The sequence below is a fragment of the Pectinophora gossypiella genome, chromosome 1 (assembly GCF_024362695.1).
Source record: "Pectinophora gossypiella chromosome 1, ilPecGoss1.1, whole genome shotgun sequence".
In the NCBI taxonomy this organism is placed as follows: domain Eukaryota; kingdom Metazoa; phylum Arthropoda; class Insecta; order Lepidoptera; family Gelechiidae; genus Pectinophora; species Pectinophora gossypiella.
In genome coordinates this window covers 10,831,333-10,845,693 of record NC_065404.1, presented here as the reverse complement: position 1 = coordinate 10,845,693, position 14,361 = coordinate 10,831,333, and the positions used below count along the sequence as shown (strand labels likewise).

Genomic DNA, 14,361 nt, shown 5'->3' with positions numbered 1-14,361 from the left:
TATTTAACATAGAACTAAGCTTATAATAAATTAATAAAACATAAAACGGAATTTTAAAATGTTGATTTTTTTGTCCTTTTCTGACCCATTTCTTTCAAAGAATTGCAACTTTAGGCAGATGCTGATTTTGCATTTGAGTAGTCAACTAGACAAAGATTACAGAAAATAAGGTCTCGCGGCTGGATCGGTATGGACTTGGCAGAAATTTAACGGTCTTTGATACGTTTCATACAAAAAAAACAGAAAATGTTTTTTTCTGACCAAAGTATACACTTTAGGAAAAAATGACCTAACATAACATTTATTGTGTTTGATTAGCTCTATCTATTGGCATAATCAAATATGTGATAAACGAAAGTTGAATCGTAAGTCCCTGTAATAGCACTTTCGACCCAATGTGCGGCGGCTCGGGGCCTAATTTATTATTCCACAGCGACGCCTAGGAGCCGCACTGTAATTTCATATCCCGGTCCTTGGGGATACGCGGCGTAACCGTCTAGGGCTGTAATGACTCGGAGGCCAGCCCGCACCCCGGTGTCATTTTCTAATTCATTTTAGCGAATAATCCTGGTGAGGAATATTATGTTAAGTAGTTTAAGTGCGTTCATCCATAAAATAAATTAATAATAAAGTATGTTTAACTTATACAGCAGCCTCAGAGAAAAGTTACGGGGAGAAATGTGTCAACATCGTACTGCGAACAAATTAACATGTCCGATCGGTAATGAGTTGTCTGGTTGTGCAAGTCACCGCGTCTCACCGGCACCTAGTTTTCTAAGTGGCCAGTTATTCTGGTCGGTGGTGATGGTGGCATGGCGGCTGCGGCGAGCCGGGAGGTGGGAGCAGGGTATACTTCGGATATTTGCGGCGCGACATTAGTCAGCCGCGGACAGACGTTTGATGTCGCCGCTGGACGCTGACTGATAGCTTTCTAAACATCTCCGCGACAGTAAAAAGCTCGGAGAAAACACCAGACTGGAAACTGCAGCCGTTTAAAAATACATCTCGTGCGAAATGTGCAAGAATCGCGAGTTCTTTCCCACACTACCATATAACATACAGAGGCTATCCGTATTTGGCCTCTCGCATTTCTAATGAACCAGACCGAACCATATTCTGAACTAATTAACATGGCACTTCTGGTTTATAAAGAAACAATGTCGAGAACGCAAATAAGAAGACAGTGGATAAATAAAATTGACGCTCGACCAAAAAAAGATATGCGACACGATAACACGAAGCCAAATGATTGCCAGAGATTAATGTTGTTTTTGTTTGACTTCGTAATCAAGCCGCGGAGAATGTTATACATGGCGCGTATCGTAACTCTTACACACACCTCATATAATCACGCAAGCTATATCTTATGGGCGAACTGTTAATGATAATGAACTACGGAATAATATCAATATACAATTCTCGAAAACAGAAGTACAATACACATGTGATATGTTATTGTCAACAGTGGAACATAATTTCTGGACATTAAGCGCAATATTTCATTTTATGAGACTGGATTGTAGCCAGCTTCTCGTAAAGTATATTTTGTATCGTTCGTTATATGCTCTGACCAGAACTGGGACAATTATTTACCTATACGTGCAGACAAACTCATGTTATGCAACATCTTGAATACATATTTATTTATAATGTGCCACCTGCTTGCTCTTACGTTTGTGCGCATTTCTTTACAGATTTTACAATGTGTAAGATATGGAAATAGTCCTCAAAAATTACGTTTTACGCTTTCTTTAGTCCGCTAACAAGTGTGAAAATGAGAATCCTTGAATTTAGTACATACAATAAAAACATAGGCATCAAAATGCTACAAAAATGTTGCTGAACATTGTCATGGTAAATAAACTCATATGAAATGTTTCTTTGGAAACTATACAATGTTTCCCCGGTAGTTTACACTGAGTAAATTAAATTAAAAGTCTTGCATACAAGTTGACAAGTTTTAGATTAGAAGTTATTTACGGAAACGACTGGAGAGCGGCCAACATCAAGAGGGATATAAATTTGTTTTTTGTACCAAACTCGAATTAAACTCGTCTCGGTAGAAGCTTTATACGTTGAAACTTACAAGAAATATTAAGAAGTCGATCGCTTAAAATGAGATCGGTGCTACTTTCACTCGACTCTAACGTTGCACATAATATGTCAAAGTTCAGCAGTCTAGAAAAAAGTAGATACTTACTGTATAAATTGTAGAATTTATGAGTTTTAAGCAAAATTAAGCGGCTTTCTCTAATAAATTTAAAAAATGCAACTGCATTCTTTATGCACAGTTCCGGATCCGTTTATATTTGTGTAACTCAAAAACCAAGCTTATTTTACGTTTTTCTTGTACTATTATAGCAAGTTTTCTGACTAGTAATCTAGGTATTTTGTTAACTTAATCGTTCAAGACACCCCGGCAAAAAGTAATGGTTAAACACACTGTCGATTATGCAAGTATACACGTCACTACTACCCACTGTAAGCATTTTTGCAAAGAAAACACATGCTTCATACCAACAAGATTACGAATCCTCAGTTTTGTGAAATTTACTATATTTTTTCAGAAACAAATCATAATTGTAAATGACCTCATATTTAGTACCAACTGGCAGGTCAAGCGCAAGGCTGGCGTATTTCCCATTGTAGTGTAAACATCTCGTGTCTCCACAACTAGAAACCGCTCGGTTATTTCAGCACTATTTAATAAACAAACTCCACTTTTAACATCGCCCTAAACAAAACTTCTCTCAAAATAAAATGGGTTTATGCTTTTAACAACATAAGTAATGATTGCGATATATCGTACATCAAAAGAATTAAGTGAGTGTGTGCGTTTGCATCATCACTCGTGTATCGTTTACACGAACCTCAATTTTAAGATGACTGCGTTAATATGAGATAAATAAACGCATCACTCCGTCCACTTATAATATCAATCATTTTGTGATTTCCTCTGAAATAATAACAATATTTCTTGTGGGCTTGTAGAAAAGCGATTCTTCAGTGAGATTATATGGAAGTAGTGACAATTTAACGATAACTACCTTTCTTTCAATCCTTCGCCGTGCGCTTTAGTAATTGTGAGTTACAATATTGTTTACAAAAATCTGGACATTTTGGAGAAAATATTGTAAAAATAAAGTCCGTTGACCGGGTTTTTTTTTAAATAAGTATTACGGTTTATATAATTTTCCTTGAGGGAAAGTGCCGAGCGCAAACGACTGCAAAATGCTCCCAATACTTTTAACACCATACTTGATTTATATTATTTTTTTATTAAAGAATAAACAAACAAAGGTGCAATTAATTCTTAAAGTCGTAAGGCCTAAATCCCATTGTTTAACTATTGTCTGAAAATCCAAGCCTTACGAGATTAAGGTTAGGTTTTAGGTTACGTTCATATTCTTGTAGGGAATGGAACGGTATTTATTTATTTTGTCAAATTCAATCTGTCCTAAACATCATCAGGACAGACACAACACATGTTTTAATGAGACATGAAAATCCCACTGCTCTTTAGTAAATGAATTTAATCTGCTCTTGTGATGTAGGCACATATGTTAGGCAATGCAGCACGTTAATTGAGTTGACCCCATATTGAACTTAATTACGTTTGTCCTCTGAGTATCTCCAAGAATTATTTTGTTTTCCTGTTTATCTATTCACTATTTTTTTCGGGTTTGGTTAACGTGCTGAATGATAGGACAGTATTACCAAACCCGCATTTTATTAGTAGTGTGATGTGATGTAACTTTTTATCTTGCAGTCAACCCGTGTAATATTTTGAAGGTCATTTATGCTGCAAAAAAATATATTTTAAACATACATACATAAACTGCCTATTTACGTCCCACTGCTGGGCACAGGCCTCCCCTCAATCAACCGGAGGGGGTGTGGAGCATATATTAAACACATATTTTAAACATACCTTCATATTTCCCAGTCGCTTGGTCCTGTCTTGGACGAGAAGTTTCTTGATGATGTCTTTGGCCACTGGGTCCAGATGTCGTGGCCATTCCACGCGCCCGTTGAGGATCTTCTCGTATATTCCAAACGGGTTGTCATCATAGAACGGGGGATAGCCCACTAGCATCTCGTAGATCAGCACTCCTGAAAATCAATAGAATGGAATTGTGAAGTCAAATTCTAGTTTTGTAATGTGATGGACTCATCATAGGCAAAGGGCGGGTAGCTAGCAGATCACCATTAACTGACTTCAAATAAGAGAAAGTTCTATGTTATGTGTTATGGTGACCGTATGTGTTTTACCTAACAGGGATCTCGGGCGTAAGTATACGTATTAAATATATTGTAATAAGAACAGTTTATCTCTTCAACCGGGGTCATATTTACTAATGGATAATTTCAAAGTGAAATGAAACTACAGATAAAAGTGTTACATTGTTTTTCTTTTCATCCTTTGTTTACTTTGGAAACGAGGAGATGTCAGAAACGCGGCTGCTTTTTAAAATACAATTTTCAGTTTAGCCAACCCGGTTTATAAAAATGGTTGCACATTGTTTGTTTTATATTTGAAAAAAGGGCACGCGGTATTAAATTATAGACACAAACACGACGCCACAAATTATATTCTGGCTTATATATAAATTGGCACTGAGTGGCCATTCCCAGACAGGACAGGAAAATATATCATCAGAACACTAAATAATTTAAATGTAAACAGGGCATTAAAGCGTCGCAGACGCCGCTGACGGGTATACCTACTATGTTAATAAACATAATTTAAACAATATGCCGAGTGATAACAGCGAGTGATGAACGGAAACAGGTTCGTATAAAAACCTAAAATTGTATCAAAAGAGATATTCCGATGCTCTATAAAACCAGTATTTACAGTGAAAACATGCATCGTTTACGGCGAACAAACCGCCCCGGTGTAGTTAAACCGTCAGCGGGCAGACCACGTCCAATCGACTTTTATGTCTGGACTATAAATCCTAACGAAATTTATGCTTAAATATCTATTTCCGCCGATAAAGACTTGGCGTCCGAAACAATAGCAAATAAATTCTGTACGACAGGTCCGCTTTGATCCAATGAAATATTGCTTTCTGGTCAAGCCAAGCCATTTTACAAAAAAAGGCGAAATAAATCGGCAAAGATACTAAACTGAACTTTCTTTTTATTACCTACACTTTAATAATCATTAATTATACATTCCACTGGTAGTCGCGATGTTTATTTAAACATATTTTTAAACTCCAATAGTAATAGTGTGAAATTAAAATGAATGACTATGCGACTGATAACCTGTTCAGCTGAGTAGCAGCAGCTATAGTATTTAAAGTTGAAAGTGACTTATTCAAACAAAATACCTGTTTGCCGTATATCGATATTTTACGCTGATATTCCTTTACACTTAAAAAAATATACTTTCATATACTTATCTAGTCGTTAGGTACGTCAATAAATTATCTAATGCAAAAGTGCATGAATAATTCAAAAAAAATCTAGATCTTGAATTTATGCCTTAGAAATCTAGTCTAATGAATACTATTGAATACTAATCTGTTGACTACTTTTATGAGAGTTCCTATGGCTATAACGTCAGCTAAATTAACTTAATTATAATATGTATTTACTTTCTCATTTTGCGGAATAGTTTTGAATATTGATAAAGATAAAACCTAGCAGTATCAAATAGGTAACTGGTTACTGATATGATTGGGTTGCATACCAGCATACCCTATCCTGTTTACAAAATCTGTGCACAAGGTGTTGTATGGGCAATTTAATTATCTTAAATAAATGAAATAACTATTTTTTTTTCTTTTTGATGTGACTTTTTGTAGATTTGCCGCGGCTGGCATTAACTACTTGGCCGGATAAATGGGGAGCACTGAGGGCTCTCACCCGGTACAAAATTTAAGACAACAAGCCAGTTGGGCGCGAACCTCGGCTCAGGGCGAAGTCTGAGAGGAAGAATATTTGAAAGAATGAATCGACCCTAACGGGTCGATAGCGATAAGCGCTGAATAAAGGAATTTCAATCATAAGCTACAAGTATATTAAATAGCAAAAATGATTTGAACAAAATGTTCATTTTCCACCTACCTAAAGCCCACCAATCGACAGCTTTATTATGTCCTTTGCTCTGGATAATTTCAGGGGCTAAGTACTCCGGGGTCCCGCAGAGGGTCCAGGTTCGATCCGTCAGTTTCTTCGCGAACCCAAAGTCTGTGATCTTCAGGTGTCCGTCCTTCGCCAGTAGAAGGTTCTCTGGCTTCAAGTCTCTGTATACTATGTTTCTTGCATGAAGGTATTCTAGAGCTGATACTATTTCTGATGCATAGAAGTTACCTGTGGACAAATGAAAACTTTAGTTTAAATGCAATATAAATAATTAAAACACATAATTACCGCGATAAAATCAGGGCAATGAGACTCATGGCACTTGCAACAATGTTGAAATATAGAGAGTCTCGTATCCCTGGTTTTAACGCGGTAAGAACACGGAATTGTGTGTTTTAATTATGATAATAACCACGTAAACCTTAAACAATATAAATATACAAAACACAATATTAACGGCAAATTAAAATAACAATAGAAATACTGTCGGTTGCCTAAACAGCGGCGGCAGTGGGCTTTAGTTGCTTAAAACTTATACTGTGAATTTTATATGAACCGTATCATTCAATAAATAGACATTATTTGGGCCATGCATATACTGGAATTTCTAGGCCTCCTAACCTAACCTAACCTTTTTCATATTATAATAACAGCGATTTTAATAGGAATGGGTAATCAGGATGATGATGAGACATCTTGAAATATGTTTCCCCAATGAGAAAGAAAACGTATAAAACGAATTATTATGCTATAGAATACGTTCAGTTCGATATTTTAGACACCGATAAAACAAGTTCTTTTAAAACAGCTGCTAGTTTTTATTCGTACTTATATAAATTTCGACTGACTAAAGCTTATTAAAGTGTATTTATAAATCATGTTACTAGCCACCACGTCTCAAGGCGCTTTCTTTTCTAACATTAATATACAAATATTTCACTTGGCAAATGAAATTAGATACCTACGTAATTCATCCACTATAAATTAATACTTCATGAATAAATAAAACAGCTTTGTTTGTATTATAGACAACATTAGAACAAGGGCGTTATATAAACATCGACAACCTATATGCATGTATAATGAGTACAATATATATATGAAAACATTATGTATGTACGTAAAAATGTATCTCTCCTTCCGAGAAACTGTGAAAGGCATACTTACAATACAAGAAATAAAAATAAAATTGCTATTCAAAATTCTAGATTAAGTAAATTAAATTCATCTTTTTTGGGGTTATGTATACGTTTTTACAATAAAATACCAGATAATATTTTAAATTTGTCAGAAAATAAATTTAAAGCTCATGTGAAGCTTACTTTATGTAAAAAAGCTTATTAAAAGATTAATGACTACCTAAATGATAAAAATGTCTGGTATTGTGTGTTCCTCTAGTTATTAAATAACTTGTAATGTATATCCTCATTTGTTTTTAAAAGATGTGTTGCTGTTGCAGTTTCTTGTCATTTCTTCTCCTCAGCCATAATACCTTGCGAAATGACGTAAATTCAAAAATGTTACATTGACCTTCAACAAGTTTATCCATGATAATTACGTTGAATAAATGATTCTGATTCTGAGATGATCTACGCCTGTTCCTTCTAGGAACCGCATTTTCTTTTATAGTATATTATTTACATGATGGTAATATGTCCTTACTTATATAAAACCGACTTTAAAAAAGAGGTTACTTACCTAACTACATATATCATCTCGACACATTTATATCTACGTCATCATCATCATCTCCCTAGCATTATCCCGTTTTCACAGGGTTCGCTTACCTAACCTGAAGATTTGACAGGTCCGGTTTTTTACAGAAGCGACTGCCTGTCTGACCTTCCAGCCCGCGATGGAAAAACCAGCCCAATACAGGTTACGTCACATACCTCCGAGAATGCATTTCTCGGGAATGTGGTTTTCCTCCCGATGTTTTCCTTCACCGCTGAACACATGATAATAATTTATGATCCAAACATGAATTCGAAAACAAATTCGACAATCATTGGTTTAGGCCTGTGCTGAATTGGAAACTGCGACCTCAAAGTGAGAGGCAAGCGTTCTACCAACTGAGCTACCACGGTGTTATTTATATCTACGTAATATTGTTAATGTCAGTGGTGTATTGTGAACTTCTGGGGTTGAAGTTGCTGCTTTGAGTGGAGTGAACAGAATGTGTCCCCTACAAGGTTCGAGAGTTACATTAACTATTATAGGAATTACACAACCGAGCCGTTTAGAAAAGATTACCCCTTCAAAGATATTGATAAAATCAATAACACCAATATTAGAAAATAATATTTCAGTAAAGTATTCATAATGCGTGAGTGCTAAATGCCTATATCATCAAAACTCTGAACGTTGCGCTCCCAGGAATGCGTTTGCGTAAAAATCTTTGATAGTTTTATAGTTAACAGGCGACAAACCGAATTTATGAGACAAAGAGAATATGCATTTATGCAAATATCATGTTTTTAATCCTTAGATATCCTGTCTAGGTAGTTTCTCTTGGTCGGGTTATAACTGTAGTGAATTACGATCACACGAACTATTTAAATAATTTAAAAAAGTAACCATTCCGAATTTAGGGCTGTTTTTGGATCAAACTACGTCACTGATTTTAAATGGTTTTGTAAACTGTAGGTATTTAATTAGTATAGGATCTGAAAAAAGAAAGAAAATAACACAACACATCACATCATCATGCCCGTATCCCTGAAGGGGTAGGCAGAGATGTATAATATATACACCCACGCGTCGCAGTCCTGTGTAACAGGCGAGGCTTGGAGGATTGACCGGGCACAAATTCTGGTAACCACGTGAAAATAACTATATTTTTAAAGATTTGTATTTTTTTATCACAAAGTCGAGATTATATTTTATTTATAATCTGATTACTCTGAGGAGAACAACCCATGCATGAAGCTCCTAGATAACACGTTTATTAACACGTCAAACTAGGGTGACAAACAACAACAACGAAAACTACTTTGTATTTTTTTTTATTTCTAGCTATTTATGAGTGTATGTATTAATATTGACATTAACAGAAATTGAATAGAAACAGTCTATGGAAAGTAATGGGTACTAGAAATTTACGACCAGTCTATATCTGTTCCGTCTTTGATACGACGTCGTAAACATCGGTAACTCGACAAAACTCAATGCGGTGGAGCAAATCCTTTTTACGAGTGTTCTCTTACTTTGTACTGGTAAGTACTTCCTTTTAGTACGAATGCGGGACAAACTTATGTTTGTAAGACAACAGCTGTGGACTGAAACACAAATAAGCATATTAACCGGCAAGATTTACATACATTGCGTAATCCTTTCAAATGTGAACGAAAATACTCTACCAAACCGTGTAGTACGGGCGAAAGAAACCACGTTTATTTTTGCGTTCGTAAAGTCAATGCCAATTGCCGGCGTTGGATGGGAACGAACGTGTCTTCGCGGTATTATTAGTGTTTGACGAGTTCAGAGGAAACTCTTCCCCTACGTCACAGTAAATCCTTGACAGTCTAACACTGCCAAATATCAGATTTATCCGGCTCTTCCAGAAAATCCAGCTGATTTCACACAAATGACATATTTAGCTTCCTTCCCATTGTTAGTGCGATGCGGATGCCAACTACGTGTTGACTCCTCGTAACTTTGTATCATTGGAGCCGTCAACAAATATGAAATAGCAATAAAAATAAATCCGAAATGTCTTAATCTTTGGAATATTTATATATTTTACAATAACCAACCTACTATTTTATATTATGTGTCAGAGAGCAGCGCTACATCACAGTCAATATTAAACTTAGATTTTTACTGTGGCCATAAACAGTATTCCAAGCGTCGATTTCAAATTCAAATCAGGAATTCGACAGAAAGACGTCATAGTTGACAGGACGTTACAACAAAAGAAAAAGGAAATCAAGAAGACGAAAAACAACGCTACTCCAGAAAGAGAGTGCTGCATGAGCGCTGTGAGGACTCAGTGTACAATGTGATACGAGTACGAGGGCCTGGACGACCCCGTCCCAATATAACTAATATAATTTTACTTATTTTTTTTAATTTGCTTGCCACGAATTAGATAACCATAGAGTTTATCTAATGCGATCAACACTGAAAGTCATTAGAAAGCTGTGAGAATTAGGCTTTATGTAAAATGAGAAGAAATCAAGTTTATAGTCGAGGAAGACATAAACAATGGCGTATGTGGGCGAAAAGCCACGCGGAAACGAATCTGACTGGTTCTCAGCCAGTGATATCATCGGCCTAACGACAATGCCTAAGAAGGACATCCAAATAAACCAAGACACGTTACAATTTATAAGGACGTTGCTCTACATTATTATAAAGAACACTACACACTTAACTAAAAAATAAATACCTAATTGTACTCTAAATAAAAACACGGTTATGTCACCTCCGAAAATATCTTCTGTGCCAACAGCTATAAAACACAAACGCGAAATAATCTACATGATAATAATAATTAACAAAATTAGAAACATGAACAAAGATTGCAAGATATAAGTGCACATCAACTGATGAGGCAAAAAAGAAAATGGGTTGCTATAGCAAGTACCTATTTATTTCAAAGAATGTTTTAAACGTTTATATTATAAAACGCAGCATGTGCGGGTGTAATTATAGAGTAGACAATACGCGAAACGAAGCGTTCGAACCGGCATCGCGGGCGTCATGTTGTCTGGGAGCAACGACGCGGACCGTACGAGCGTTTTATTACCACCCGAGCCACAACCACCCGGGACGTACTTCACGATCCCGAGTTTTGTGGAAATCACAACATCCACACTCATACATGTAAGTACTTACAGCTAACAGCCGAGCCCCGCCCGCGTCACTGCCGCCTATTTCTGCGCACATAAGTTCGTCCTTTCTCCACAAATATGTACGCATGTACAGATTAATGATGTTTATTTTTCCATACAGCTCATATGTTACACGCATTTCATGTTTCATTTCGTTCCACGACTCGTTGCATAACCGCAACACTTAATTAAGTCTGCAATGTCTGCTGTTAATGATGGCATAGGTAATAGTAATTAACGTGTGCTACTCTAGCCAAATATTTGCTTAAGCGTAATTTGTTACAAAATTATATTAAACACCTTTAAAATTAGCTTATCCCGATATTTATAGTAATGTAATATAATATAATTAGACTCCGTTTACGTAGCGACGATAGTAGGTAGATGTTAATTAATTTATAATCCAAAGCCGTAGCTTGGCTCACCAAGTGGGCAAATATGTCCTAGTCTTATCTAAAGTGGATAGTAGATCTCGGGATAAGTCGCACTAAAATTGGCACGACATTGGATCGGAGCGTCCAAGAAAAATCCAGCTGACATAAACCATATGGAATCATGCTACAAAAATATTACTTACTTAACAAAAACGCCCATGTCAATATCCAAAGACAACATTAGGCACTTTTATCTGCATTTACAACTACAGATTTTATTTTACATGCTTGCTAACCGAACAGAAAACTTGAAAAAAAATGTTGGAAGCTACAGCTTAAACGTAGTCTTTTATCAATCAACATTCAACAATACACGTGCGATGAAGATTTTTTCGTGACAAAAAATGTAATAGTGGACTGGAGACCGCCGTTGGATGCTGCTCTTGCGCACGGATCGCGTGCCACCACCTAACGTGATCAGTGATGCTCTCTGGCAACACTCCAGCGCTTATTTATTTATTACACTCAGTTTTATTTATTTACTTCAAACAAATACTAAAGTTTGTGCTTCCATCCAAAGTAAATTCGATACAATCATCTTTCATTTCTCCCCTTTCTCATTTTTATAGGAGTTACTTGTCATCTTAAGTGTCTAAGATGTTTCTGGACGAGTATCAAAGCACCGCGACAACTGATTCTAATTAATTAACAGTAGTGAAAAATCGAAAAAAGAAAGAATCTCGAAGAGAAAATCTCGAGTTTCGATAGTCGAATCTCGTTAGTGAAATTAGTGGGAATAAAATAAATGGTGCACTTACCAATGCTATTGCTGAACCTGCCAGCATTCCTCAAGTAGGAGAACAGCTCCCCGCCGCACACGTAGTCGAACAACATGTAGATACACGAGTCGTCATGCGTCCACCACCGTCTGGAAATACACACGCCATTTATTATTCATGAAAACAACAAGAGAACTGTCACATCCACGGACAGAAAACGTAGCAATAGGCTTCTTAACAGAAATCTATATTCAATATTCACTTGTTTCTACCGAAGGTGAAAAATGCCTAGTGTTGACAAAAGCTATCAGCAACACATTCGTTAGAAAGTTATGCAAGGTGACCGACAAGGTGATTCTAAATTCGCATGCAGATTGTTTTATAGTTGTGCGGAAAAATTACCAATAACACTGGAAAATTAAAAATGTGTTGTAAGTATAGCTGTTTCCTGAAACTGCATAATAATATGCTGATGACGCTGATGTGCTGTATCACGTGGAAGGCACAATGGGTTTTTAATAGTTCAGTAAATAATAAACTTGGCTCTTAATTAAGTATCGTGTACTATAAATTATGAACAAGCGAATAATTATGGTGATGGGCAATAATTCGCCACAAGAGACAGTGAGTGACAAGTTGCCAAGTGTAACGCAGGTGACGAGTGCGCAGCCATGCGCGCCACGTTGGGTATCTCACACTGGCGCCAAGATACGTACTACACCGTCTGGTACGGAAGCAAAGGAGATAGAACGCCAAGAAATGGTTTTGGCAGGACATCCTCTAGCAACACGCGGATGTCGCGGATCAGAAACGAAAACAATATTTGAAGGTTATCCTCAAGTTGCAGCAGATACTACTGTCACCACACAAAATAGAGTAAAATTATCTATTACGAAGATTGCCAATCTAAACATTGCTGGTACCAGTTTAACGACGGGCTAACTTTGAAATGCTTCAAGTAACTCGTGTATAATTTAGAAAATCATCTCTTACAGTGAAATATCGTAGCAAACAAATAGAAATAGGACATATTCCATATCATAGGTACTTTCCACGCAACGCAGCATAATTTTGGCGCGAAGCCCACTTAGTATCTCTCCTAATTGACGTCTGTCGTATGCGCCTGCACTTTTAATTAAACGTCAACACTCAACACTGTTTCTATATAAATAGTTGTTTTGATGCCACTAAAATTAATTACTTTTTGGAAGATATATTTCAAACCAAGTGTCGTTTTGACGAGAGATGCAACTGGGCAGAGCCCATCCGTAGGTAAGTTAAAAGCTGTGACTAATCCTCCTACACGCAGGAGTTATGGACTCTGGTTTTTTGACCTCTACAAAGCTGGAAAATAGGTGGACCCCAGGTGGGCGAAATATAAGGCCCTCTACATGTGCCATGAATATTTTTAATACACTGGCTTACAACTATGTTAATTATATGGTTTGGTGATATCACTCTGTTAAGAGTTTAGGTGACTTCTCTCTAGTGTAATGGTAGGATGTAACCTGAGGTGAACCACCTCTACCTAGTAAAAGCTTTAATTATGAGAGTGAATATATAGGCAGAATTTTGGCTCACGCCTCTATCATCAAAGCGGCGTGAAAAAATACTGAGTGAAATACTTACAAATTAACTATGAAGGGATGATTGATCTCGGCTAGAATATTCTTCTCGTTCATGACGTGATCGACTTGTTTTAAACGGATGACGTCGGCCATGGAGAGGATTTTCATCGCCAAGTATTCGTCAGCGGCTTTGTCCCGACACAGACAAACCCGCCCGAATGTTCCCGTACCTGAAACAAATCGAATAACATTAATCACATTTTCATTCATTTCATTCGTCGGCACTCGAACTCTACGTGTCATTTTATTATTAGACGACTCGGGGCTTGTGATTGCATTTTTAAAGGCCTCGACTCAAACATACTACGCACTCTGCCTCATTCACTGCACGTGTTAAAGGTAAATTCGTTTGCAACTGTAACCAATTTACATAAAATAAACACCGTATAAAGAGGTACAGGCGAGCCTCCTGGAGGCATACTGCGCCACGCTGCGGTACTACGTATTAATGGAAAGGAAAAGCTTAACGAACACGCAAGATTTCTTACATTACTTCCTAATGTATAGGATGTTAATTCGATTAGTAATAAGCGAAATATTATGCCCACGGGAAAATTAAAAAAGCAATCCGCGACCTTTGAAAATAAAAACGATAGCACGTGGCACTAAACCGTGGCGTCATCGTAGGCAATTTACAAAATTAACCTAA

General features: G+C 36.8%; 1 protein-coding gene across 1 annotated transcript in view; it reads right to left on the bottom strand.

The window, feature by feature from the left end:
• The window catches only part of LOC126368268 (cAMP-dependent protein kinase catalytic subunit 3), a 38,608-nt gene that overhangs the window by 4,891 nt on the left and 19,356 nt on the right, over positions 1-14,361 (bottom strand). Inside the window, exons 2-5 of the mRNA XM_050012167.1 lie at positions 13,714-13,882; positions 12,124-12,233; positions 6,079-6,324; positions 3,932-4,113 (exon numbers count right to left, since the gene is read on the bottom strand). Coding sequence (XP_049868124.1) covers positions 3,932-4,113; positions 6,079-6,324; positions 12,124-12,233; positions 13,714-13,882 — 707 coding nt within the window. The remainder of the gene's footprint in view (positions 1-3,931; positions 4,114-6,078; positions 6,325-12,123; positions 12,234-13,713; positions 13,883-14,361) is intronic.